The 25,572-nt window shown below is 41.2% G+C and overlaps 1 protein-coding gene across 1 annotated transcript in view; it reads right to left on the reverse strand.

Moving 5' to 3' along the window:
• LOC111862303 (neuroglobin) overlaps positions 1-25,572 on the reverse strand; it is a 61,863-nt gene that overhangs the window by 9,763 nt on the left and 26,528 nt on the right. The window contains exon 3 of the mRNA XM_023847573.2: positions 13,980-14,211. Within this exon, the coding sequence (XP_023703341.1) occupies positions 13,980-14,211 (232 nt within the window). The remainder of the gene's footprint in view (positions 1-13,979; positions 14,212-25,572) is intronic.

The raw sequence follows: 25,572 nt of genomic DNA on the forward strand, positions 1-25,572 counted from the left end.
TATTATAGTTTACACTGAATTCAAAGTGGCTTTTTATTTAATTTATTGAGTTTATTTTTCAATGGTTTATAAACGAAGTTTCAGCAAAACACAAAATATATTAGTCAAAAAGAGCACAATTCTTAATTCTACGGCCTAACAATTCGCAATATGAAACTAAAACTAAATATGTGAAATGGAAAGTCCATTTCTGGTCTTACGTAAAATAGGACCTGTAACCACTCAATTCGGTTAAAACTAAAATGGTTGACTAACATAGGCCTACAATAGATCTCTCGTATCGAAATTAACCAAAATTTGAATAAAGTTATATTATATAAAATAAAACCTTAGGCTTGGTAATCAACCAATGTGACTAAAACTCAAAATTACAGACTAATACAGGCCTATAACACATCTCTCATATGGAAATTAAACAGAATTTGATTAGCGCCGTATTATATAGAACAAAATGTTAATTTTCTTCATGTAAAATGGGCATTGTATTCTGATAATACTGCTAAAAATCAACGTGAAGAACAAATATGATGGTAGATAAGCAATACTGAAATGAACAAAAAATTAACGGTTTATGATGTATATGAAAATATTCATTAATGACATTATGCAAAGTACGTTTGTTATAGATAAGTGTGGCTAGAAATCTCAGTTCTCCTACTGCCTTTATTAAAAGTATCTAGTGTACTACGAACAAAACACCTTAGTGTCCAGTGAATAGGTGTTAAATTTGTTAGTCATCACTAAAGTCACACAAAGGAAGTCTGTGGAAGGTTACATAAGGCGTTTTCTTTTACGTCGCATTGAAAGCCTACAAAACATATCTTTATGATTATCACGTCGATACATTAGTGTCGTTCCCAAGTATTTCAACTTAAGTGGATTTACATTAGCTACCTTATATTGTGTTTATGTCCTGCACTCTAGTGACGATATATGCAACTTCAAGGTCAACTTATCCTTCTCTGCGTGCCTGTTATTACTCACCGCTTTCTAATGGATATATTTGTATGTTTCTTGATGATATCCTTTTTCCAATCAATAAATGAACTTCACAAAAACGATACGGTTTTCATATTATTGGACTCTGAAGGAGCGTGAAATGGATTCTGAAGTGTAGCCGTTTATGCAAGAAACCTACTGAAATACATGGAACAGATATCCAGTGTTAGGTGAGTCAGTGGGATGCTTGTCTCAGTGTTTACTTCGGCTGTTCCTGGCAGTCTGAACAAATTTCTGTCAGGTTTAATACAGTTCACCTATCGCTGTCAAGATACTGACATCTAGGAGTCTACGATGGGCTTGGAATGGCCTTAAGTAGGATAGGGAAACAGGTAATAATAAATAATTTTGGTGGAGAATATCTTGCGAAATATCTGCTTGGAATACCGAGACACAGTCGGGAGGGTAGCTTCAAGACCGACTTCATAAATATAGATTGTAAGTAGAAAGAGTGGATGAGGCTGGCTAAGCGGCCTCCGTATTCTAGGGGTAACGTTCCCAACTCATGACTCAAGGTACGCGGGTTCAAACCCGGCGGAGGTCGTGGAATTTTTAAGGGCGGAAAAATTCAGGGAACAAGTCCTCCGGGAGGGACTTTAAGCCGTGTGTCCCGTGTCGTAGATTTACGGCACGTAAAAGATCCTCATGTCTATAGGTACAGAGGGCCGACCTCGTTGGCTGGGGCTGATAGCAAGCACCAATACCAGTAGGGTATGGCGACTGGTAGAATATCAAAGGGGGACGTACAATAGACTATTAGTCGCGGTGCATGGGAAACCCACCCCCTCTAATAATAATAATAATATGGGTTCTGCTACAATAGCTTTAGTTAGTTAGAAAATGTTTGGTTTCTTAATGAAGTTTAATGACAGATATAAGCAGTTTCTTCACACATCACAATCTAAGACTCACCTCTGGCATACAGCCCGAAGCCGTGTCATTAACACATTTTCTTTAATCCACTTTATGAGACCATGCTGTGTCAAAAATAAAAGCAAATGTAATAAAAAGTATATTCAAACGTACATGATATCAAATAAGTTATCTAAAGTATTAGAGTTGCTGACAAGTTCGGGAGACACTCAGTTCGAGTTTCAGCTAGGGCACAGCAGATATATTTTCATTGACTCTACAGCCCCTTGGACACTGGCCTCTTATTTTCAGTTTCATGATTATTTTACAGACGGTAGGACTCCTTGGACGAGTGATCAATTCGTCTCAATGTCTCTACCTAAAAACACAGGACAACACAAACACAGGATAAATGCACAGACATACCAAACATCCATGCTTTGAGTGGGATTAGAACCCACGATCCCTGGCTTCCGAGCGAGAGAAGACAGTACATGCCTTAGACCGCTCGGCTACCGTGACCGGCCCACAGCAGTTATTACAAGCTATTTCCAATAGGTCATTAATTTTTATCCAATGGATATGTTAAGAATACGTGAAGTTTTATCTCTACTTTCCCATATTGTTTCCTGGCGCGGCGCTTAAGCATAAGGGAAGTTCTGATGTAGGCCTGCTTCAAGCAACCGAACGTCGTGTTTTCGTGTAGTTCTCTTTGAAACGCAGCAGTAATAATGTAGGCTTACACGCAACACACCTAACGCCGGTCTGTAAAATAGAAATCGATCAACACAACGACGAGTACGGTATCCCAAATAACAGAATCTTATGCTACATATTACAAAAATACGAACTCAGTTTATGCAGTATCTGCACTGATAAGCTAATAATGCTCAATATCAAAGAGACCAACAGAAGATGTAAAGGTAAATTTGTCCCTGTGCTTAACAACTAAGCACTAAGCCATAAAGGCGTATGTGGGAATGGATGTATAGAGCCATATTTTCTTTAACTCGGCATTAGTTGGAGGTGAGTGGTTAAATTCACGCCCCGGCTGCTTTTACCCCCGCCGGCATCAATTGGATAGGAGGCTGGGTGAACCCAGAGCCGGTCTGGAGAACAAAAGATGCACGTAGTATATTTTTAAAAATACAATTCCAATCAAGTTATCAATCCGAAAATTATGTATCGATAATCAACGATCTTATGAACTTATGTATGAACTATCATTCCCCTTATTGTCGGATTACATTAAACTTTGAAAGAATCACGTTACTAAAAGGCCCCCTCAACGTTCATGCATATGCAGATGACATTTCAGTCTTCTAACCCGTGTATGGATAAATGAAATGTGACAGAATTACAAAATATAAAATTACAGCAACGTCACCGAAGTCAAAATTAATTACAGCAAACTAAAGAAGTGGCTCTAGGTACATACTCGTAGAATATATAAGATTCAATATGAAATACCTTGTGTGTAGGGGGAAAAATAACATAAAAAACACAACACTACGAAAATATTAAAATTTCACAGTACAAGAAACGCAAGGCTTCAACTGGAACTTAATCATAAGCCCCCATAAAGTACAATAAATATCACAAGCATAAGAACCACTCAGTCTTTGTATAGAAAAGTAAATGCATGTTTTGCCCAAAAGTGATACTATAGCATTATTGATACAATTTTCGTGTTGTCCTTTGTATTTATGTTACATATACCCATATACAACATAGACATACACAAATACCAAATGTGCAAATGTAAATAAAACTGTAGTGTTGTTTTAGGGCACCCTGTGTTAAGTTACGGTATGCTATCAAAACTATGGTATACAGCACAAACATTGCCACTTTCAAAACAAAGAGAGATGAACTTTTAGTACGATGTACTATAACATTGTGAGAAGTATGGCTCGATAAATTATTCTAAGTACCACTGTCTATTTTAATTCTGTGTAAGATTTGAGGCTTTCACGGCGATGACTATGAAGAAATCAGTCTTCTGGGATTTGGCACCGTGTATATGTGGTGTTAACCGACGTTTCGGAGGAACGTATCGCCTCCATCTTCAGGGTAGAAGAAAAAGAATATATAAGAATCTGCAAGCAAAGAGACCGTGAGAACCGGTAAAAGCAGATTCTTATATATTTTTTCTTCTACCCTGAAGATGGAGGCGATACGTTCCTCCGAAACGTCGGTTAACACCACATATACACGGTGCCAAATCCCAGAGGACTGCTTTCTATTTTAATTCTGTCAGAAAGAAATGAGAAGAAGAAAATATATATTAATTAAAATATTTCGCGATATTTATAATACGAGAAATAAACACCCTAACGACCGGATACTTTTAGGAAAGCCTGGATCACGTGTTGCTCACAGGAAGCAGGAATTGCAAACATACTGGACATAAAAGCAATAAATAAAATGGGGCGCCTAGCTTCATGTGAAGTAGCTAACATGGATAAACATCAAAACGGCCCTCTAACATTTTGTGGAGACTTCCATTTCTCATTTCCCCTCAATTTGTTTGACTAGATTTACTGACCACGTAAAAAACAATTCGTAACTACAACTAACTACGTAAACAGCAACTGCTTTGCACACTCTGAGGATCCCTGTAACTGGTACATACAAAAATCTTCTGCTTTCACGAGTCTTAACAATTTATTACGTTACTAGCTTCGACAGTCAGTGTTTCTTAATAGTGTCACGTGCATCAGTGTGACTACAGACGGGTTCGGACTTATTGAACACTTAACAAAACGTAACTACAAATAACTATGACAGGCTCTCTGAGTTACACCTTACAAAGATCACTGTAACCACTGACTAACTAACCAATTAAGCGGCCTCCGTAGTCTATGGGTAACGTTCCCACCTCATGACTCAAGGTACGCGGGTTCAAACCCGGCGGAGGTCGTCGAATTTTTAAGGGCGGAAAAATTCAGGGAACAAGTCCTCCGGGAGGTCTTCAAGCCGTGAGTGCCGTGTCGTAGATTTACGGCACGTAAAAGAACCTCATGCCTCTAGGAGGCCTCTGAGCTAAATTAGGCCAAAAAAGTTTCCCGCCCAAATAGTTTCCAATGCCTCCGATAGATGGGGAAGTATTAGGTACCACTGCCAGAGGAGGGATGACTTCGCTGACAGAAAGGGACTAATTATTAGATACCACTGCCAAATACAGGGTAGAAACCTTGCTGGCAGAAAGGGGCTAAAGTATTAGGTACCACTGCCAGAGGAGGGACGACCTCGCTGACAGAAAGGGACTAACTATTAGATACCACTGCCAAGTAGAGGGTAGAAACCTCGCTGGCAGAAAGGGGCTGATAGCGAGCACCAGTATCGGTAGGGGATGGAGACGGTAGAAATTAAAAGGGGCATGTTCAATAAACTATCAGTCGCGGTGCATGGGGAAACCCACCCCCTCAATACTGAATCACTGAACTAACAAATTAACTAACTAACTTCATGGAGCTCAGACCTTCCCAAGAAGCCGCCATTTGCACAGCTACTCAAGAACTTCTCAGTATTTTATGGGACCCGGAGGATCATTACCGTGTTCACAAAAGCCCAGTACCTATCCTGAGCAAGATCATCCAGTCCATATCAACCGATCCACCCGCTTATGTCTAGGTCTTCCTACTGGTCTCTTTCCATCTGGATTTCCCAAAAAATCCTTTATTCATTCCTATTATTCCTCATTCGTTCTACATGCCCTGCCCATCTAACCGTCCTTGACTTGATCACTCTAATTATATTTGGCAAAGGGTAACACTTATGAAACTGCTCATTATGCAGTTTTCTCCAATCTCCCGTCACTTCATCGCTCTTCGGCCCAAATATTCTCCTCAGAATCCTGTTCTCAAACATCCTCAGTCTATGTTCCTCCCTTATGGCCAGAAGCCAAGTTTCACACCCATACAAAGCTACACGCAAAATTATAATTCTGTATGTTCTAATTTTTACGTTTCTAGACAAGAAATGAGAAGGCGAAAGGTTCTGCACTGAATGGCAGCAAGCATTACCCGTATCCAGACCCCTTAATTTCCTCCTGAATCAAATTTTGATTTGTTACTGTCGTTCCCAAATATCTGAACTGTGTCACATCTTCAAAGGATCTGTTGATTACCTAGATGTCATGATTTTGCCCTGCATTTTGGTGACGAGACAGCAACATATACTTAGTTTTTTCTGTGTTTACTTCTAGACCAACCTCCTTAATAGCGTCAGTTAGAGTTTGTGGTTTTTTATGGCATCTATGTTATCACCTAGTAGATCCACATCAGCCGCGTAGACCAGCAACTGATGTCCCATTTAATTTCAGTCCCACAAGGTTTTTCTGGAATTTTCTAATTGCATATTCTAAAGCAGAGTTGAAAAGCAGTGGCGAAAAAGCATCTCCTTGTTTTAGACCATTCTGGATAGAAGAATTATCAGACAAATATTTACCCATGCGGACTTCACTATATGTTTCATTTAAATACATTTTAATCAGATAACTGGTTCCATGGGAAACCCAAAACTCTATGAGAATATTGTACAATACTTCCTTCCTAACTGAATCATAGGCTTTCTTGAAGTCTATGAATAGCCGATGTACTCTCTCATTGTACTCCCATTTTACCTACAGTATCTAATGCAAGAAATCTGATTAGTAGTTGATCTACAGTAACCACAGAACACACAAAGTCTTCTCAGGCTTCTCTAATCGTTGCTCAGTAGCGGCTTCCAACGCGGATGTTCTCCTTTTGCCGGGTTCCCGAACTATCCCCGGCCTCAGCCACCAGCTTCTAATAGCGACAGCTCACGACGACTGAACTCCAGCAGTTTTCTGACTCACTCAGCAACGAACTCATTCCACTCCCCTGACCGACAGACCCAGATACAGAGTCAGAGTTACTTTACGATGGACAGTTTACCGCCAATCAGTTCGTCTTGGAGCCAAGCCCCTTGAGACTCACGACCAGAGATTTCTTTTTGTAACTGAACTCTTGTGGTCGTAGTCCGTATGTAACATCCGCTCTGACGAGAAGATGAGTTTGTCTCTTATGAATAGGTTTAACCTTTGTCAAATGTGCGTATCGCACTTACAGCGTGTTATTGAAATTTCTTCCTTCTGCACTATATACAAGTCCTCTGTCAGTCCAGGCTTTGCAGAGCAGTTCATGTCTGTCTTACTTTTGCTACACCGGCAGCTTAGTCACTTGAGCAGTCGTAAACTTGGCCACCGCCAAGTTTAAGCCTCTTGGACTGACTCTAAACTTGTCCTTATTATAACTTTTCGGCATGGACCGCGTAGAAAACACCGTTCCTCTGTTGCGTCTGTAGGAATGCCCACATGATCGCTGTGCAGACATTGCCTAGCAACAGCCGTTGTTTACAGAGCCATTACTTAGAAATGGCTGTTGTATAGCTGCTTAATCTATGATCGTTGCCTAGCAGCGGATTTACATGTCACAATATAGTAACCCGCCATCCACCAGCTCAACAGTCTGCCTATCCTTGACGAGTGACAGTTAAAGGCTGGCGAGTGGAAAGCTAATATTAACTCCACTCTCTATTTCTCTGCAGATGTCGAACAGTAACGTCAAGTGTAAATGGCATCTTGTACACGTTCTGTTTATTACAAGAGACAGTATTTTACATGTGCTGTATATTACGTGACGGTAAGCGGGCTGGTGGACCAGGTACATCGACATGAGCAGGGGTGGGCTTCCTTGTGGGCAAATGTCTGGAATGTAGGCTGGTGAACTGAGTTAAAATTTATTGACCCATAGTCTACGAATATCATATAATCATAAGCAATTTTGAACTGGCTCATGCACAACGCGCTAATTGCAAGCCATATCCACATTGCTTTACATATATCTTACCTGGGTCATAACCTCTGCAGCAAGTGACAATATTAAAATCCATTCACGACACGAAATAAGGCCATTATTTGCTGAAGCGAGTCAACTCTGCAAGCTTTGCTCTGACTACTCCATTCTGATTTCTTACTTGGTATATTTTTCGACGATGAGGATAGAGATTTATGTTTATCCGAATAGTTAGATGACTTTCAACGGAATACGCGGAGTTATATCTCAGGGGATAGGACTCTTCATAACCATAGCTGTGAGAGCCTCAGTTCCTACACGGAGTTATATCTCAGGAGAGCGGCCTCCGTAGTCTAGAGGTAACGTTCCCACCTCATGACTCGTGGTACGCGGGTTCAAATACCTGGCGGAGGTCGTCGAATTTTTAAGGGCGGAAAAATTCAGGGAACAAGCCCTCCGGGAGGGACTTTAAGCTGTGTGTCTCGTGTCGTAACTTTACGGCACGTAAAAGAACCTCATATCCCCAAAGGGGATCACTGAGCCAAATTCCAGGACGTTTCCCGCCCAACAATAGTCTCTAAGGCCTCTGATAGATGGGGGAAGCATTATAGACACCGCTAAGCAAGTGGCCGAACTCGCTTGCTCGGCGGGACTGATGGTACGCACCATTTATCGGTAGGGTATAGAGACTGGTAGAATATCATAGAGGGAAGCACAATAGATCAAACTGGTCGCGGTGCATGGGGAAACCCACNACCCACCCTCTCCAATAACTAACTAACTAACTATATCTCAGGAGACAGGACTCTTCATAATCATAGCTGTGAGAACCTCAGTTCCCACAAAAAGAATGCTACTTACAACTAAGTAACGGATGACACAGAATAATTAATGATATTTGATAGTCGCTAAGCTGTTCAAAAACTCTTCTCTTTCCATGAAAACCGAAAGTTCATTTCACAAGGGTTAGCCAATGAACCCTATTCTGAGGCATATGACGCCAGCCCACACACTCTTCCCTTAAGATCAGTTTTAATATTATCTTCCCATGTAAGCCTATGTCCTTTTGGTATTATTTTCTCTTGAGATTTACTAAAAAAATATTATGCCTATACGCATTTCTCGTTTCCTCTACGCGATCTACACGTCTCACCCACGTTTTCTTTCCTGATTTGGCCACCTTAATTATATTGGGTGAGGCGTGAGGAACTTATCATTATGCGCTTTGCAGCATAATGATCTTATTCCTGTCGGTTACACCGAGGTAACAGAAAAAGTCGCATGTCTCTATGTTCTCTATATCCGACTCGCGTTCTATATTGCCCTCCACTCGTCAAGCCGTCCTGTTCTCACGTATGTTCGTTGTAACAACCACGTTATTTCCTCCCTCATCCATAAGCTCTTTCGGCTGTTGACATATGACAGAAGGGGCTGGAGAGGAATGCAGCAGTAAGGAGAAGGGGAAGCCACTAACGCCTTCATCCCCACAGTCCGCGGGACCCTTTCCATGGCTACAGTATACTTAGTGGCTCGTAACTTTAGCCGCGCGCAAAGGTAAACATTGTTGTGGAACACGCGAAGCTGTACGCGTGCTGTGGTGACGTTCAGAGCTACTCCCAGAGAGGAAAACATTGCCTACGGAGATCAGGAGTAGATACACAACGTACTATACACCTGACCACACTTCAAGACGCTACATTCCAAACTGGTAGTACCCACGCTGACGTAAGCTTATAAGACTGCCCCCCTCCCCCAGCTCCGCGAGAGATGGTAAGACCCCTCTACCACGGCTAGAGTTCCGAGGAACTAACAATAGAGGTTCAAGCATTATTTTTAGCGACCCGTCCGCAAACGCATCCATACAAAACCACAGGCACAATAGCAGCATATCATAAGCAGATACTAGATGAAAGTACACTTAATAGGAAATATTCAGGGCTTAAAAAAATTCACTCATTCACTCATCAGTGGCTCTGCAGCCCTTTGTTGGGTCCTGGCATCTTCTTCAGTTTCGTAATCTTTTTTACACAAACGGTAGGACGCTTTGGATGAGAGATCAGCCCGTCGCAATGCCGCTATCTACACACAGGACACAACAAACACAGAAAAAAACGCAAACACAGACAACCATGCCTTAAGTGGGATTGAAACCCACGATTCCAGCGTTCGAGCGAGGGAAGACAGTTCATGCTTTAGACCGCACGGCCACTTTGATCGGCCTTATAAGGTATACTATCATAATTTATAAACAGAAAATTTTACACAATGAAAGAATTCAAATCCCTTTAGAATGTTTCAGATAATTAATATTGTGGCGTGCCGCCTAGGGCCGGAATATTTGGAATCAGAACGCATCCATTGCTATACAGCAGCTAGAAAAACTAAACAACCAATTGTTCAAGGCAGTTATATGACAACGGCTATGAAATTTCGTAGCAACGTGAGAATACGCTAGCTAACTAATAAAGTTACGCTACAACGAAACAAAATACTAGCTACCGGCGGATAGAACAGGTGAAACAGACCCCTTGAACAAGGCGTCTTCTAACCCGTTCGACGGTATGGTATAAGGGAAGACCAGGTAGGAATTGAGACCAGATTACAACGCAATACGAAGAGATTACAATGAGCCGAGTACAAGGTAATACGAAAATATTACAGAGAAGAGATTACACAGACATTACAGAAATATATATAAGACACTTCACTAAAGATCAGCGGTGTAAGTAATTTTAACATTGAAGAAGGAACGTCTAAAGTTGAGAATAATTTTAAGTGTGAGTGTAAAAGTGACTGTTCAATAAATATCCGTTCAAATCCGAGAACCCACAAAATTTCTTGTCGCGTTGTCTAGCAAACACGCAACAATATGTAGTTTACATATTTAAATAATTTCAATGCAGTAAATACTTTACAACGCAGAGTGGAGGCGGGTTAGAACACCTCTGCCGTAGCCCTGCGAGTCGCAGAAAGTGACGAAAAGGAACAGGGTGACTGGGGGTATGACTGGGCCACCTTGTTACTGGGGGGGGGGNGGGGACATAAATACAGACTAGTCCTCCAGGTTGAAAATTGGACGCGAGGCTGACGACATTTTGCTCTGGAAAAAATTATTTTTGTGAAACGCAAAGATTTGAAAACCGGAGGGCCAAAATCACGACACACAGCCGGCAATAGTAAAGTCTTGGGGAAACTTCTAAAGAAGGCACTGGCTCAAAAAAGGCCTGTTTTACGAATGATGATGTTGATGAAATGCTTAGTAGGTCACGGCTTAGACAGGAGAGTTGCTACAAATGTCGCACAAAGTAATTAAATTAAAAATACATTATGCCCTGTCTGTTGACAGTTGGAATTATATATAGAATTCTGTTTATATAAATCATAGGCGAAGTCGGGATAACCCAGTCGATATAGTTACAAGCTAAGGGCTGGAAGGCCAGGGTTCGAATCCCGGCAGGAGCAAAATTTATTTTCTTCACAACGTCTAGACTGGCCCTGCGACCCAACCACCCTCCCATCCAATGGGTACCTAGGGCGATTTCCCCAGGAGTGAAGCGGTTGGAGCGTGAAGCTGGCCATCCACCTCAATCTCGTGCCGAGGTTAAGAACTGTGGAGCTATACCTCCACTCCTCTATATGTGTTCATGGAACAGTGCTTAATTAAGCACATGAACAATTTTATCTTTTATAAATCATAAAGAAAGGAAGGACCCTTGAACTCTCATAAGAGACAGTCCACCTACAAGGAGTGGCCACCTTGCCTCACATGAGCACATGTCTCGCTGGCCCAGTGGGTAGCACCTGGTAAGGGTCGTTCCCAGGTTAACATGAAGGGTGGAGAGGACTTGTTATCCATGGTAGGGAACCCTGAGTAAAAATCATAGCCCTCCATGATATAGGTTTTGCAACGGGCTTGTAACCCGCTCAAGTAAAAACGCATTACTCACGGTCCTCAAATATTCAATTGCCAGAGTTTTGGGACAGAACGGGCTAACAAACTTAACCCTTGCAGATGATGAGGATGATTGAAATCGTAAAGAATTGTAGAAAATAAAACAAAATTAATGTCTAGTTTATGTTAAACTCAACACAGATAGAGTGAAGACATTAAATAATTCAATTTCCATCGCTGGCATATTCCACAAATCGAGCACAAACTCGAAGTAACAATTTCGCGCCTTAGACAGCGGCAACTTCTCTGACACTATTGTCGTGCTAATAGTCTAAACGCTACTCTGCAGGCGGTAGTGTCCATTAGGTTTAGATACCAGCTGAAATAAATAATGATAAAAATATACACGTATTCCAATTTGAACATGGATACATTCCAAATTCGAGTATTCGTTGGCCTTTAATTTTCATTTGTGAGTTCCATTTTTTATTCAAATATTCATCGCATCGAAAAAATTTGAAATAATCATTGCAATGTTACTGGGAGGGACACGCGATAGTATACTTGGTTGAGGCACTACGATACAAGCCGGAACTGACCTAATCCTTGCAGCCGCCGGTCACGGTAGCCGAGCGGTCTAAGGCATGAACTGTCTTCGCTCTCTCGGAAGCCGGGATCGTGAGTTCAGATCCCACACAAGGCATGGATGTTTGGTGCGTGTATGCGTTTATTCTGTGTTTGTGTTGCCCTGTGTTTAGGTAGAGGCTTTGCGACAAGCTGATCACCCGTCTAAGGAGTAAAAGGATCATGAAATGATAAATCAGCCCTATGCTCCAAAGTGGGGGCTAGAGGAAAAAAAATTCTTGCAGTCGCACTATGGCCGTGGGGTCGACTCAGCATCCAAGAAAAATGAATAATAAAACGGCTCTTCAGAAACTAGGGAACAAACTTCATTCAACGGTAGATTCTAAAAGGTTCTGACGATGGTGTATAAATACTCAGAATTACTTGGTTCTTTTATCTTCATTCAACACATTTAATACACGAAATGTTTCAGCCTATTTGGCAGTAATCAGGTGCGTTAAAATTGTGGGAGTAATCGTTGTACTTTTGTACACTGTTGTACCGTGTGTTCATGCTTTTTCATAATTTTATGATTTTAAATTTGAAATCTTAAATATATTCCCATTTATGCTCCGCATGTGTTGTAAACTGATATATTTGTAACATGTAAGAATGAGTCGTGTTAATATTTTATGCATGGACTATATTAATATTACTGTCAATGCAGCTGAATATGTATGAGTACTTACTTTTGTGTTGATGTGTGTGTTTTCTTTCGTTACGTCAACCAGTTCTAGAGAAAGCTCATAATATATATATATATGTGATATAACGGAATAAAACCAAAGTAAGTACACATTCAATTGCATAAAAATAACATTAGATTACACTCTCGCTAATCCGGTTACAGTTAATCTGGATCAAATACTAAGAATGAAAAATGCTGTTCACAGTTGAGTACATACTTTAATAGACACATGGCATTTAGGAAAGCCGATGAGTGACTTGTCTGTTCAGACAAATTTTACATTTTCTTCAAACGTGCATTATTATATTCAAAAACAAGTACAACTTCCGAGGCTTCTATCGATGAATAAATGTATTATCTTTCTACAGTTTTTAAATAAAGGGTCTACAGTGGTAATTTTGTATTTATTTTCATCAGCAATTCTTATATCATTAAATTTCCTATTTATTTTTGTTCTATTTTTGTTCCTTTACGGTCACCATTTGCTTCACTAATCCCGCTTAGCGATTAATCTAAATGACTTCTTCCCCCAGTTACTTCGGATTAGCGAGGATTTACTGTAATACATACCATACATATTAACACGGTTCATTTTTACATGTTACAGATATACCACTCTACAATACATGAGGCGTATAAATTATATTATACATCGATCTTAAATTTAAAATTATAAAATCAGGAACACGTATCGACACGAGGTACGTACAACAGTGTACAAAGTGTAACAGCTCCTCCAACAAGTTTAATGCACCTGATGATGGCCAAATAGGCTGAAACATGTTGTGCAATAGATGGGTTAAATAAAGGCATACAATTTGAAATAAATTAGTTGTGATACTTTCAGCGTGAGTTGCATGTGAGATGGCAGTGAATATATAAATAAAAAGCAGACGCAGTGCAGCAGAATGCTATAGTACTACATCGCATTCGAAAATATTAAGATAGCAGTATTTTAGTTTTCAATTTTGGATAGAAACGATATGAAAAAAATATCCTTGAGTGACTTTTCGGCGCGATTGTTTAGCATACAACAATGGATGAATATAATGTTACTTCCGCCTACAAAGTTAGCAGGTTCGCCATGTTAGGATTTTCTCACCCAGAAGTACTCGGGTTTGAATCCTGGGATGCGGTGGTGTGATGCGCCGACTTGTGTCAGGTAATCGAAGAAGGAGTCCAGGGTGTCCAGGCTCTTGATGCCCTCGTCCAGAGTGGCCATCACAGTATTGGCGTGCTCTGCCAGTTCCATGCTGTTCGCTTGTTCATCGCGCGTGCGCAGTTCACGGAACTTCTCGAAGAGATTCAGTAGTTCCTGATGTTCCTCGAACAACCTGCAACACGAGTAAAGTTAATGATGAACGCTACTCTTCGCGAATACGCCTACTATTACTCTGTACAATAAAGCAATAGTAACAAACTCGTAGGCCGCGCCATAGCTCAAGCGGTTAGTCTCTGGCTTACCACCGCGGGGGGCCGAGTTCAATCCCGTGTCTGGTCAAGTGGGATTTGTGGTGGACAAAGTGGCGCTGGGGCAGGTTTTCTACGAGTACTTCGGTTTCCCCTGCCAATCTTCATTCCACCAATTGCTCCACAATCACCCTCACCTATCATCTGGGGCTGGTACAATAGCCCAGAAGTGGCCGTAGTACAAGGGACTTAGTCCCACCCCACTAGCATTAAAAGAAAACTCGTATATGTGATCTCTAATTCTTTATTAAAAAGGCCAAGGCCAGATTTCTATTAATATCAGACAGTTCCGGGTTCGTTGATGTGGGGCGCCCTCTCTGAGGAGAAGACGGGTCTATTGTTTACAATTACTGCTGCCTCTCGCCAGCGTTGTCATTCTTGGGTTCGAGTGGCACGGGAATCGGGCCTACTGCCTCACTTTCGAGAATCTCCCAACCTGCAGGGCAAGGTTTCCTTATTTATATCTCCCAGAAACAGGGTGACCCAGTTGTATCCAAGGCCTCCTACGACGCGCAGGGCCGCTGTGAAGGTATTTGAACCCGCCTCCATGCTTGGATCACCAGGAACATCTAATTGGCCCTGCTAATAACATCTCGGCAAGGAACGCTCAGAAAACACCATTCCTGTGTTGCAGTTCAATTGTTTTGGTAGAAATACGCTTGTTTACTGAGCCGTCACTTAGTAACGGTCGTTGTATAGTTGCTTATTTCGCGGTCGTTTCCTAGCAACGAGCCTACGTGCCACAATACTTTTTAATTGATGCTTTATGAATGAAACCAACTTTGTAGTTCATTCATCCTTATGGGGTGTAGGATGTGACGTAAAAATGTATAATATTTTATTATAACAAAAACAAACAAAACAAACTCCTTGATTTAGTCGGCAAGTGAACCATACCGACCGAGCGACCGCCGCTTGTCGGTGAAGTTAGTGCAGTATCTGTAAATGGCCCTGGAATAGCAAGGATGGTAAAGCGAACAAGCTAGAGGATGCAAACCGGGGCATCGGCGTCCGATTTCCGGTAGGGGAGAAAGATTTTTCTCTTCTCCATGGCGTTCAGGTCGGTTCTTAGGACCACCCGGCCTCCTGCTAAAAAACGGAGAGTGGGACTCCTTCCCGGGAATGTAGCGGCAGGGTGAAGCTGATCACTCAGCTCCATCTAGTGCCGAGGTTATGAACTGTGGAGCTATACGTCCATTCCCCCATATGTCTCCAAGGCGTGATGTTTTATTAAGTGAGCCCGGGGATAACTTTACCTTAGTAAACGCAAATTGTCAGTAAGATTAATGCATTTATCCAAGATTTGTAAGTTGTGTGCCTACACAAGTCAGCATAATGACTACTTAAGGATAAGATGTGCGGGAATTGATTGGAAACCGGTCCAGACGGGCTTTGATGCCCTCCTAACATTCTACCCAAGGTCACCAAGAGAGCTTTCCCCGGCGGTAACGAGGCCGAACCTTCAAGCTAACATTCTACTCCCACCCAGTGTCGAGGAAAAGACTGCACGGATATTCTATAACCTACACCATTCTTACTCTCACTTTACAAATTTATCTATTTCGTCCTTAGGTCGTGGGTTCGGAACCCTGCTCCCCTTTAAATTTAGAAAGAGCTACTTTCTACACGACCCACTAGAGGGGTCGCCATGGTTACCTAGTTATATATAGTACTCATCGATCTGATTTAGTGTCGCTACGTAACAGCTCTAGAAGGCAATCGCAGTGGCTGGCCTACTTTGGACCACTGAGACAGACCATCAGCAGACAGCGTGTCCGGACAATCCGTGAGGAACTATTCGATTTATGAGCTTAACAACAAGACCTTAGTGCTCTATACTCGGAAAACCTGAGGTTCGATTCTCGGTCTGGAGGCTGACTGTCCTAACTGAAATATTTTGTCACTGAACTTCAGAAAAACCTCATCTGATATTCGCAAGGTTCATATATGCATCCGCATACGGAACTTGGAAGTTATAACTTTTCTCTCATACTGAACATAAAGACGCCTCGTGTGTACCCTTATTCTCGCAAGACACACAAGTATTCGTTAAAATTAGATATATTGTGTAGACTTTTAGGGCCCAAAATAATCATTTTAGCTATAGGAAAATATTACCTAGACAGAGACCACTTGGGAGACTTAAGCGCAGTCGGGGAAATAGTGTTAAGGCGCGTCCACATTACTCGTGCTTCTGCTCGTCGGGAGACTCGTCTGGCTTTTACTTATGCTCGTAAATCTTCGTCCACACTATTTCAGTTGCTCGCTAGGCTTCGGCGCGTGAGGATCCGTATATTTACTCGTAGTGTGTATAGGCTGTAGTCATATTTTAATTTATTGGCTATAGTTTTTAAATTTGCTTTTCTCGTGACTTGTCATATCGTCCACATTACTCGCGAGCATAGCGAGTCGCACGAGCACGAGCACGAGTAATGTAGACGCGCCTTTAGATCGTAAGATCGTGGGCAAATACAGTGTGAGCACTGAAATGTATTCATTTGGCCTTGGTTATATATTAATGGTGTATTCCTGTGAACACGGTAATGAACAAATGGGTACATAAAGAGCTTGTAGTTTCTTGATTACCTGAGGGGCTACTGAAGTCTCAAAGTCTCTGCTCCATTGGCTCAGTTAGAAACACATTACGTGAATATTGTCTAAATCTTGTAAAAATAGAATGACATTCTGGATTAAACGGAAAGCGTCCTACTGACATCCTATTACGGCTCATGTGAATGCAGAGAGAGGCACAACCGGAAGGAACCATTTTAAAATTGTTTTTGAAGGAGACATAGACAATATTTTTATTCAGTAGATGATTATTCAGAACTTAATAAGAATTACTTCCATTTTGGAAGATTAATGAATTGAATGAAACCTACAATATTTTACTTAATAAAAGAACCTCTGTGGCTTTTAGTCCGCAAGCGAATTATACCGACCGAGCGACCGCCGCTTGTCGGCGAAGTTAGTGTCAACTTTTGCGGATAGAGGGTGTTGCGTGGTCAGCGTAAAGGATTCCCACGGCTGTTAATCTCGGTTTTCTATACCGAAGCCGCTACTTCTCCATTCAAGTAGCTCCTAAATTATCCTCATTAGACTGAGTGGACCCCGTATCATACCCAATACTTCTCAGAAAATCTGGTAACCCCGCGAATCGAACCAAGGACCTCTGGATCTGTAGCCAGGAACTTTGACCACTAGACCACAGAGGCGGTAAATTTTTATTTTATTTCCTTTAAAAAATGAATGTATCAATTATTTAGACCTGTAGTCTGTAGCACATGACGATATTTCATGCTTATCAACTAGCAAACCGTGCGTAAATGTTTTTTTAAAGCTGGCTTTTTAACGATGCTGTGAGTATGGAGGTTGTATTGCGTCGAGCAATCATGTTAAATTGAATTACAACACTGCGGTCATGTCTGGCACTACCCATTGTCTGGAGCATATTTGGTATACCTGACGATTTGGGAATGCAGTCAACGATTGAACAGTCATGAATACTGTAAACTACTCGTACAAATCACATGTTATCATCCACGATCACCAAAGTTCTTATGCGAAAAGGAAATACGTGTAATGTAAGAAATAGGAGTGATATTCTGTAATCCCGGATGTGCTCCATTTTTAATTAACTGAATATTCAGGACCACGATAAACATAAAATAAACAGCGTAAATATTAAATTCTCTTGCGAATATCTCTATTACTTAATGTTATTCGAACTGGCGAGTAATCAAAAATGGAAGCTCGTAATGAATAAATAAAATGTCAGTTAAGGCTTCGCCGTTCACTGTTATTGCACATTCAAGAAAACTAAATAAACCGGTATATAAATTATTTAATGTGAAGAGTTATATCTGCTGGGACAGAATTCCGTGTAGTCCGTTGAAAGTTAACTGATGTTTCGGAGGAACATGTCGCCACCATCTTAATCACGGTCGAAGAATAAGCCAAGCAGAAAGAAAACGTGAAAGCATGTACCAAGGAAGCTATGTTCTAAAAGCAGAGCTTATTCCTCGACCCTAAAACGGAAGCGACATGTTCCTCCGAAACGTCGGTTGACGTTCAACGGACTATATGGCAATATATCCCAGAAGATAGAACTCTTCATAACCACAGCTGTGAGAACCTGGGTTTCTAAATTATTCTATACGTTTCAAAGTTGTACGTACGAGTATTTAAACGAACCTCCACATTGCAAGAACAAAATAAATCTTGTTACTATAGGATTCTGACGATGGTGTATAACACACTGATATATTGGGTTTCTGGACTTTGTCCATCGTCCTGGTTTTTAAGATAACAAATAAAAACACGACGTTTCGGAAACTGGATCTGTTTCCGTCCTCAGGTGAAGGAAAAGGGGAAACATCTATTCTGTTGGGTCCGTTAGAGAGAGCTAGCCTCAATCACTGGTCCAGTTTCCGAAACGTCGTGTTTTTATTTGTTATCTTAAAAACCAGGATGATGGATAAAGTCCAGAAACCCAATATATCAAAATAAATCTTACTTCAAAGTAGTCAAAATTCAGACTTCTCTTTTTACAAAGTGCCATGTTTTGCTGAAAAGTGAAGTAAACATTTTCTTGCAGATGTACGTAATTATCATGATCAGGAATAAAGGATTTCTGCATCACGATGTATGTGTATTTTTAATCAAAGACGTAATTGTAATCCAGGAAGAGGGACTCGGTAATCTTCGAGGGATTTCGGAAGGCCGCTGTTCGTGTTTGAATGTGCACGTTCGGAAATGTATGAATATCGTCACAGCTGTTTAATTGTCTCTAACACTGCAAGACTTGTTGAAAACTGAAGCGTTACTAAAACATTATATTTCTTTTATTTTTCTCTACAATATTTTTGGCCCCAGTCGGGTTCCATATATGAGCAGAATGGCAAGCAGGGCTTCATGTGAATGCTCTTTATTTGTGTTCAGTTTATTTAACAGCAGATAGATAGACATATTTAAACAATCAAAGCCGTTTGGCAATTACAGCCAAGGATGAAGAAATAAACACGTATTCAAACTTAGTGGAGTATGCTGAATGCATTGAGATTGGATGTGTTTAATATATCTTTACGGGTGCTGCATCATCAGACAGAGATATATATCGTTGCGTTATCGTTCGATTCTATTTCCAACGTTTGATGAGAATAAAAATCGCTATACGGAGGACATCTTTATGTATAAAGAAGTTAAAGGTATCCCTGTAACAGGCCGTGAAGGACGATAGGGTTGTGAGACGTAGAGGCTCCCAAATTTCCTCTAGACATTCGGCTCACAGATGGCGGTAAATTTGTCAGTGTTATGCGCCGGCCGCCTTTTACCCCCCCAGGAAGATTTTTGGTATTCATTTCTGTCAGAGGCTGAGTCGACCCCATGGTTATAGTGCGGCTGGATGGATTAGGTCAATTCAAAAAAAAAAAATCCACCTCATCGGGACTCTTAATTATTCGATTAATGAACTTACCAACAAGACCTTAGTGCTCTATACTCGGAAAACCTGAGGTTCGATTCTCGGTCTGGAGGCTGACTGTCCTAACTGAAATATTTTAGTCACTGAACTTCAGGGAAAACTCATCTGACCTTCCGGCTTGTACGTAGCATAGTGCCTCAACCAACTACGCTATTGCGTGCCACCTCTTTACGTATACAAGAATTTTTTCCCGTACGGCTGCTTTTTCAGGACATGGAGCACTGCCAGCGATGTTTTATACAGGGCACAGCTGTGTGAGCATGTGCTAACCAGCAGGCTTGCACGGGCACAGGCGATTGGGCGTGTGAATGCTGAAACTGATCGAATCTCCATTATTTACAGCGACCGACTGACAATAGAAACGTTTTACGATCCACTTGACCCTATTATTCCATTATTACTGCAAGCAAAGAATGTATCACATACTTCTGCCGCGCCTACGAAACACATATATGAGTATATTTCAATATTTGTATTTCCTAAGTATAATTCTCTTATTTAATTTCAATACTTAATTGTAAATCGAGCATAATATGCATTAGTTTCTGTATCATACGTTGCACCAAATATGGATCCGTATTAGGAGTTCAATGGCCCTAGGCATATCATTTTCTTGCCTGATGATGGTCCCATGAGGACTGAAACATGTAGCAGGAAATAAAATCCAATCCGATAAAATAGTGATCGATCATCGAATTATTTGTTGTGGTGACGGCTAACTTTAACCATTTTTTTTCTGTCTTTCACTTCCAATTCTATCTTAAGTCATTTCCCTTTCTTTGTATCTTTCTTTCTTACCGTCTATCGATCTTATTCTTTCGCTTCCTTCACTTCCTTTATTGCTTATTTTCCTTATTCTCTTCTCTTTAATTTCTTGTCTCTTCTTCAGTTGGTCTTCCTCCTCCTTTCATTCATCCTTCCTTGGTAGAAATTCGTAATCGGTTTGTGAAGTCGGGAAATGCTTGTACATTTTATTCTTGAAAGACTCGTCGGATTTATTGCTCTCGAAACATGCCTCTTCAGACGTGACACAGAAGTGAGTAACAACCATCAACTGGCAGAGAAGTTCATGTTGAACACAAATTGAAGTACGGTGCCTGTTAAGTATGCACTGAGAGAGGTGGGACGACAGGGGCTGAATGCGTACATTTCCCAGTGATTGCAGGAAAGAGAATGAGGTGCATGGTCTTCGTAGAACTGGTGGGGTTCAGAACTATCATGCAAGAGTGTATCACGCCGAAAACCGAGTCACATCATTGTTGCCAACGTTTGCATCACTATCGCAATGCTCGCAGCCAACAAGGAAGGACACATCACAAGACACAGTATACACAATATAGAAAAGACGACTCCCATAGTGGAAGAATCATACAATACGCGAGTTTGAATTAAGATATATAAGATGATAAATCTTAGCAAGTTTTAGTGTATACAAATTTTATTATAGTTGATGAAGAATGTACATTTTAAATAATTTTATGAAGGACACATGATGGCAAGCTATGCAATAGCTTAGCGTAAACAACGCACCTGAGGATGGCACAGTGATGCCGAAACATGTAGTGAAGTGACATGTGAGATTGACTGCACTACAAGATGGCCAATAGAGACATATCATGGACGAGAATCAGTGCAACAGGACGCTAAAATACAACAATTCACATATGTCAATCTGCTCCTATAAAATTTGAGATATTTCCGTGCGTAGACTCAAAGAGGGAAAGGAACTTATGCCAGGGCCCTCTGCCAGAAGAACGAAGGATCTGTTGAAGCTAAACAGAGACTAATTAAGATCAGTGACAAGGCTATTTACAGGACATTGTCACCTTAAAGAACGCCTTTTCAAACTGGGACTGGCAGATGATGCCTCTTGGGAAAGTTGCCTAGAAGAGGTTGAATCAGCCACACATATCCTATGTGATTGTGAGGTCATAGCTTATTTAAGATTTTGTCACCTGGGCCAGTACTTCTTGACGCCCCAATAAATAGGGCCCTACAGTTCATTCGAAGTGTATTAATATAAGGTTAATCAAAGGGGAAGCACAATAAATAAGTGATGGTCGCGGTGCAAGGGCCAAATTATTATGACCCACCCTTTTTTATTGCTAGTGGGGTGGGACTGAGTCCCTTGTACTGCGGCCACTTCTGGCCGGGATCGAGCCCGGGCCGCCGCGGTGGGAAGCCAGAGACTAACCGCTTGAGCTCTGGCGCGGCCCAAAATTATAGTTATGTAGATCCTATTTTATTCTCCGGGTTTTATATGCGAAACGGTAATAAAAACATTGTGAATAAAATCGTAAGAAGAACTTACTGAATTATTCTCTTCTTAGCGCAATTACGGATCTGGAGAATTTGTCGTATTCTTCTATTGTACTTCATGTCCTAGCCAATGAGGTCTGTTCTGAATTCACATTCTAATTCTCGCCTTCCTGACCGCATCTCTGGTATAGTGGTTAGAGTTCCTGGCTACATATCCAGAGATCCCGGGTTCGATTCCTGGCGCTAACAGTTTTCTGAGGAGTAGTGGGTCTGGAACGGGGTCCCCTTAGCCTCGTGAGGGATAATTGAGGAGCTATTTCAAGGAAATAGCTGCTCCGGTCTAGAAAATCGAAATTAACGGCCGTGGGGATCCGTTGTGCTGACGATGCGACACCATCTATCCGCAAAAGTTGGCACTAACTTCGCAGACAAGCGGCAGTCGCTCGGTCGGTATAGTTCGCTTGAGAACTATAAAAAAAAATCCTAGCCTTTCTAAGATCTTCCAAGGTTTTATTACAGTTTTTACAGTAGAATCCGTTCCGCTATTCTTCCGTCAATTGTTTATCCAATTTTATCTTTGTATATTAATTTATTCCTTACTAATGGCAATTTTATATCTTCATGCTGCAGTGTGATGCAAATATTTAACTGTACTGAAGTATCTCATTTGTCCTCACTGACAATCTGTTTAACATTTGCTAAGGAGGATGCTGAGACAGGTGTCAAGCAGTGCATTTAAATCCACGAGCTTCCAGCTTTGCTGTCTTTCTCCTCCTACCCGGTTCCGTCCGCTCTCGCTAGCGATCCTGATGTCAGCTAATTATCTCTGTCTGGAATTTCCCCGCCATTTTCGCAATCTCAGCGCTCCTCTGCCATTGGTTGATTCAGCCGGGCTGCGAAATATGGCTCCACTGAATATATGTGATTTGTTTGGGATTAGGAGGAAACTGGTGGGTTTCTTTACAGATGGAGTTAGTGTCCTAAAGCTGAAATATGGGACGGTATAGAGATCTAGCTTGGTTCATAGTAGCGCTTAGGAGATCGCATACCATTACTGCACAGTATTCCGTGGTTTTCCTGACAAATGTCCATGGTTTATGCTGACCGTCTTATAGTGTATACACTTTTTCACCTTATTCTTCACTTCAGCACTAATGTGCCATCTTCAGGTGTACAGATCCAGCAGCACAACGCATGCAGTAACAGGAGCAAAACAGAACACTATACACAAATATATGTATGAAGAATGCTCAGATAAAAGAGAATTGGCGTAATTCGCGTGTTTGAGTGCGACGTAGGAAGAATTCTGAAAAGTTTTATTATTTAGAATTCATCGTCCTATATGACGAATTCAGATTTTAGTCATTTTAGAATGAAGACATCATGGCATGCAGTACAATAGTTTAACGTGCATAAAGACACCTGAAGATGGCACATTAGTGCTGAAACATGTAGTGTGGAAGTGAAGAATAAGGTGAAAAAGTGTATACACTGTGAATAAACGCACGAAAGCCATGGACATGAATCAGTGTAGCAGGACACTAAAATATAACATTCCTGACAAATGCCTGTATAGTATCCAACAACAAGAGATTATCACATCCTTCCATTCATAATTATGTTCTAATTTCTCACATGACTGTACATCACAAAAGCAATTGGAACAGCGCCATTAAATAAGGCAAGAAACGAAAGAACAGAACAAAATTACAAAATCCCATTAGGAATTTGGTCCAGCCAATAGCGATGTGCAGATATTATTAAACACGCAGCATTGTATTAATTTATAGCTAATAATGTCGAGATTAGAACATGTGAAACTTTACCTCCACACTCACATCCATTTTAAGGCGTTGTATTTTAACACAAAGACAACTTTACTATTAACTTTTAAATTTCAGTATATAACATACTGAATACGAATGGGGTTAATTTTAAAAATTAAAGTTTTAAAAACCGGGCGTAGAAAAGTAATAAACGATCATATAATTTGAAATATTATAGCTGACACTAGTCTAAGTATGAAAAAGATATATATGTTATATATCAATGTATTTAGGTTGTGCGGTTTGTAGTGAAGCAGTGTTATTCTGCTCCGTTAATAATGCATATCATCTTCTTGAAGCCGACATACAACTTCCAGGCGAACTCTCTCATTTCCCACTGTTCCCTACGCGCCCATGCTACCTCTGCCCTTGCGAAGAAGCTGCCCCTCATTAACAGACCTCAGAAACAAGTGCAGAAGATTCGAGCAGCGACTACAAATAAGACCCCTGAGAGAGATTACAAGTGCGTACCTCCTACAAGAGTGCTCCAGAGGTTAGTACAGAAGAGACGGTACTACGTCAACATCGTACTACGTCAGTGGCGTAGAGGGTGGTGAGCCGTCACCTGGGCAACGTCAGTTCCAGACTCGGTTTAATGCCTGTCCTAACATTTTGGAACATCAACATCATCACGTCCACATTAATTATAGATAATGAGATTTATATACTTATCGTGAAACGTATATCCGTTACTAGGCAACGGCTGCGAAACTAAACTAGGTAACTGTCGGTAAACTGCAACAGAGTAGCGGTGTTTTCTATGCGGTCCGTGCCGGGATGTTATACGCAGGACACTTAGTGAGACTCAATCTGTTGAGTTGAGTTAGTTGGTTGGTGAGAGACTGAGTTTGTCAGTCAGTGAGTCAGTGAACGGCTGGGGTTCATTCGTTGTGAGCTGTTGCTGTGAGGTGCTTGTGGCTGACACCAGGGACGGTTTGGGAACCCAAAGGAAGGAAACGTCCGCCCATGGAAGCCACTGCCGAGTAACGGCCAGTGAAGACGTGACTGGAAACTAGAGCGTGTGTGTGTAACAGTGTACTGTAAAGTGTAGTCACGCGCTGTATCAAAGAGCCCAATAAAATCGACCATCGATTCAAAACCCGTCTATAGTCACTCCACAAATCACGTGATGAATATATATTTTATGCCGAAGGCTAGTGGAACCATACAGGATGGCAGATCGGGCAGAAGTCTCATGTTCCTTTGCGTTAGGGCGCTTAAGAAATGGAGTCAAATGCAGATAATACAGTTCAGTTAAAGATGGATCATGCAGAAAACAAATTTTAACTGAAACATACACGTATATAGGTTTCCTGGGAATGGGTGTGGCACTGGAACTGGACTGAGATAGCGGTGTGATGCATGAGCTCAGAAAGTGCAGGGCGCGGAGGAACGCTCTGTGGATTCCGAAAATGTCCACTGATATCTCTAGAAACAGAAGCTCATACAGGGGCAGGGCTTCATTTTAAGAGAAGCGAGGTCGCTTCGGGGCCTCTACAAAACACACATATAATCTACATGTTGTACTGAGACATTTGCTTCTCTGAAGTGACGAAAATTTAGTGTGTATATTTAGTAATTCTAATAAATAAGAAAATAAATGAGTTGGCATAAGTTAACTTCGTTCTCACTGATAGAGTTCTCAAAAATTTGATTCC

The sequence above is a fragment of the Cryptotermes secundus genome, unplaced genomic scaffold, assembly GCF_002891405.2.
Source record: "Cryptotermes secundus unplaced genomic scaffold, Csec_1.0 scaffold88, whole genome shotgun sequence".
In the NCBI taxonomy this organism is placed as follows: Eukaryota; Metazoa; Arthropoda; class Insecta; order Blattodea; family Kalotermitidae; genus Cryptotermes; species Cryptotermes secundus.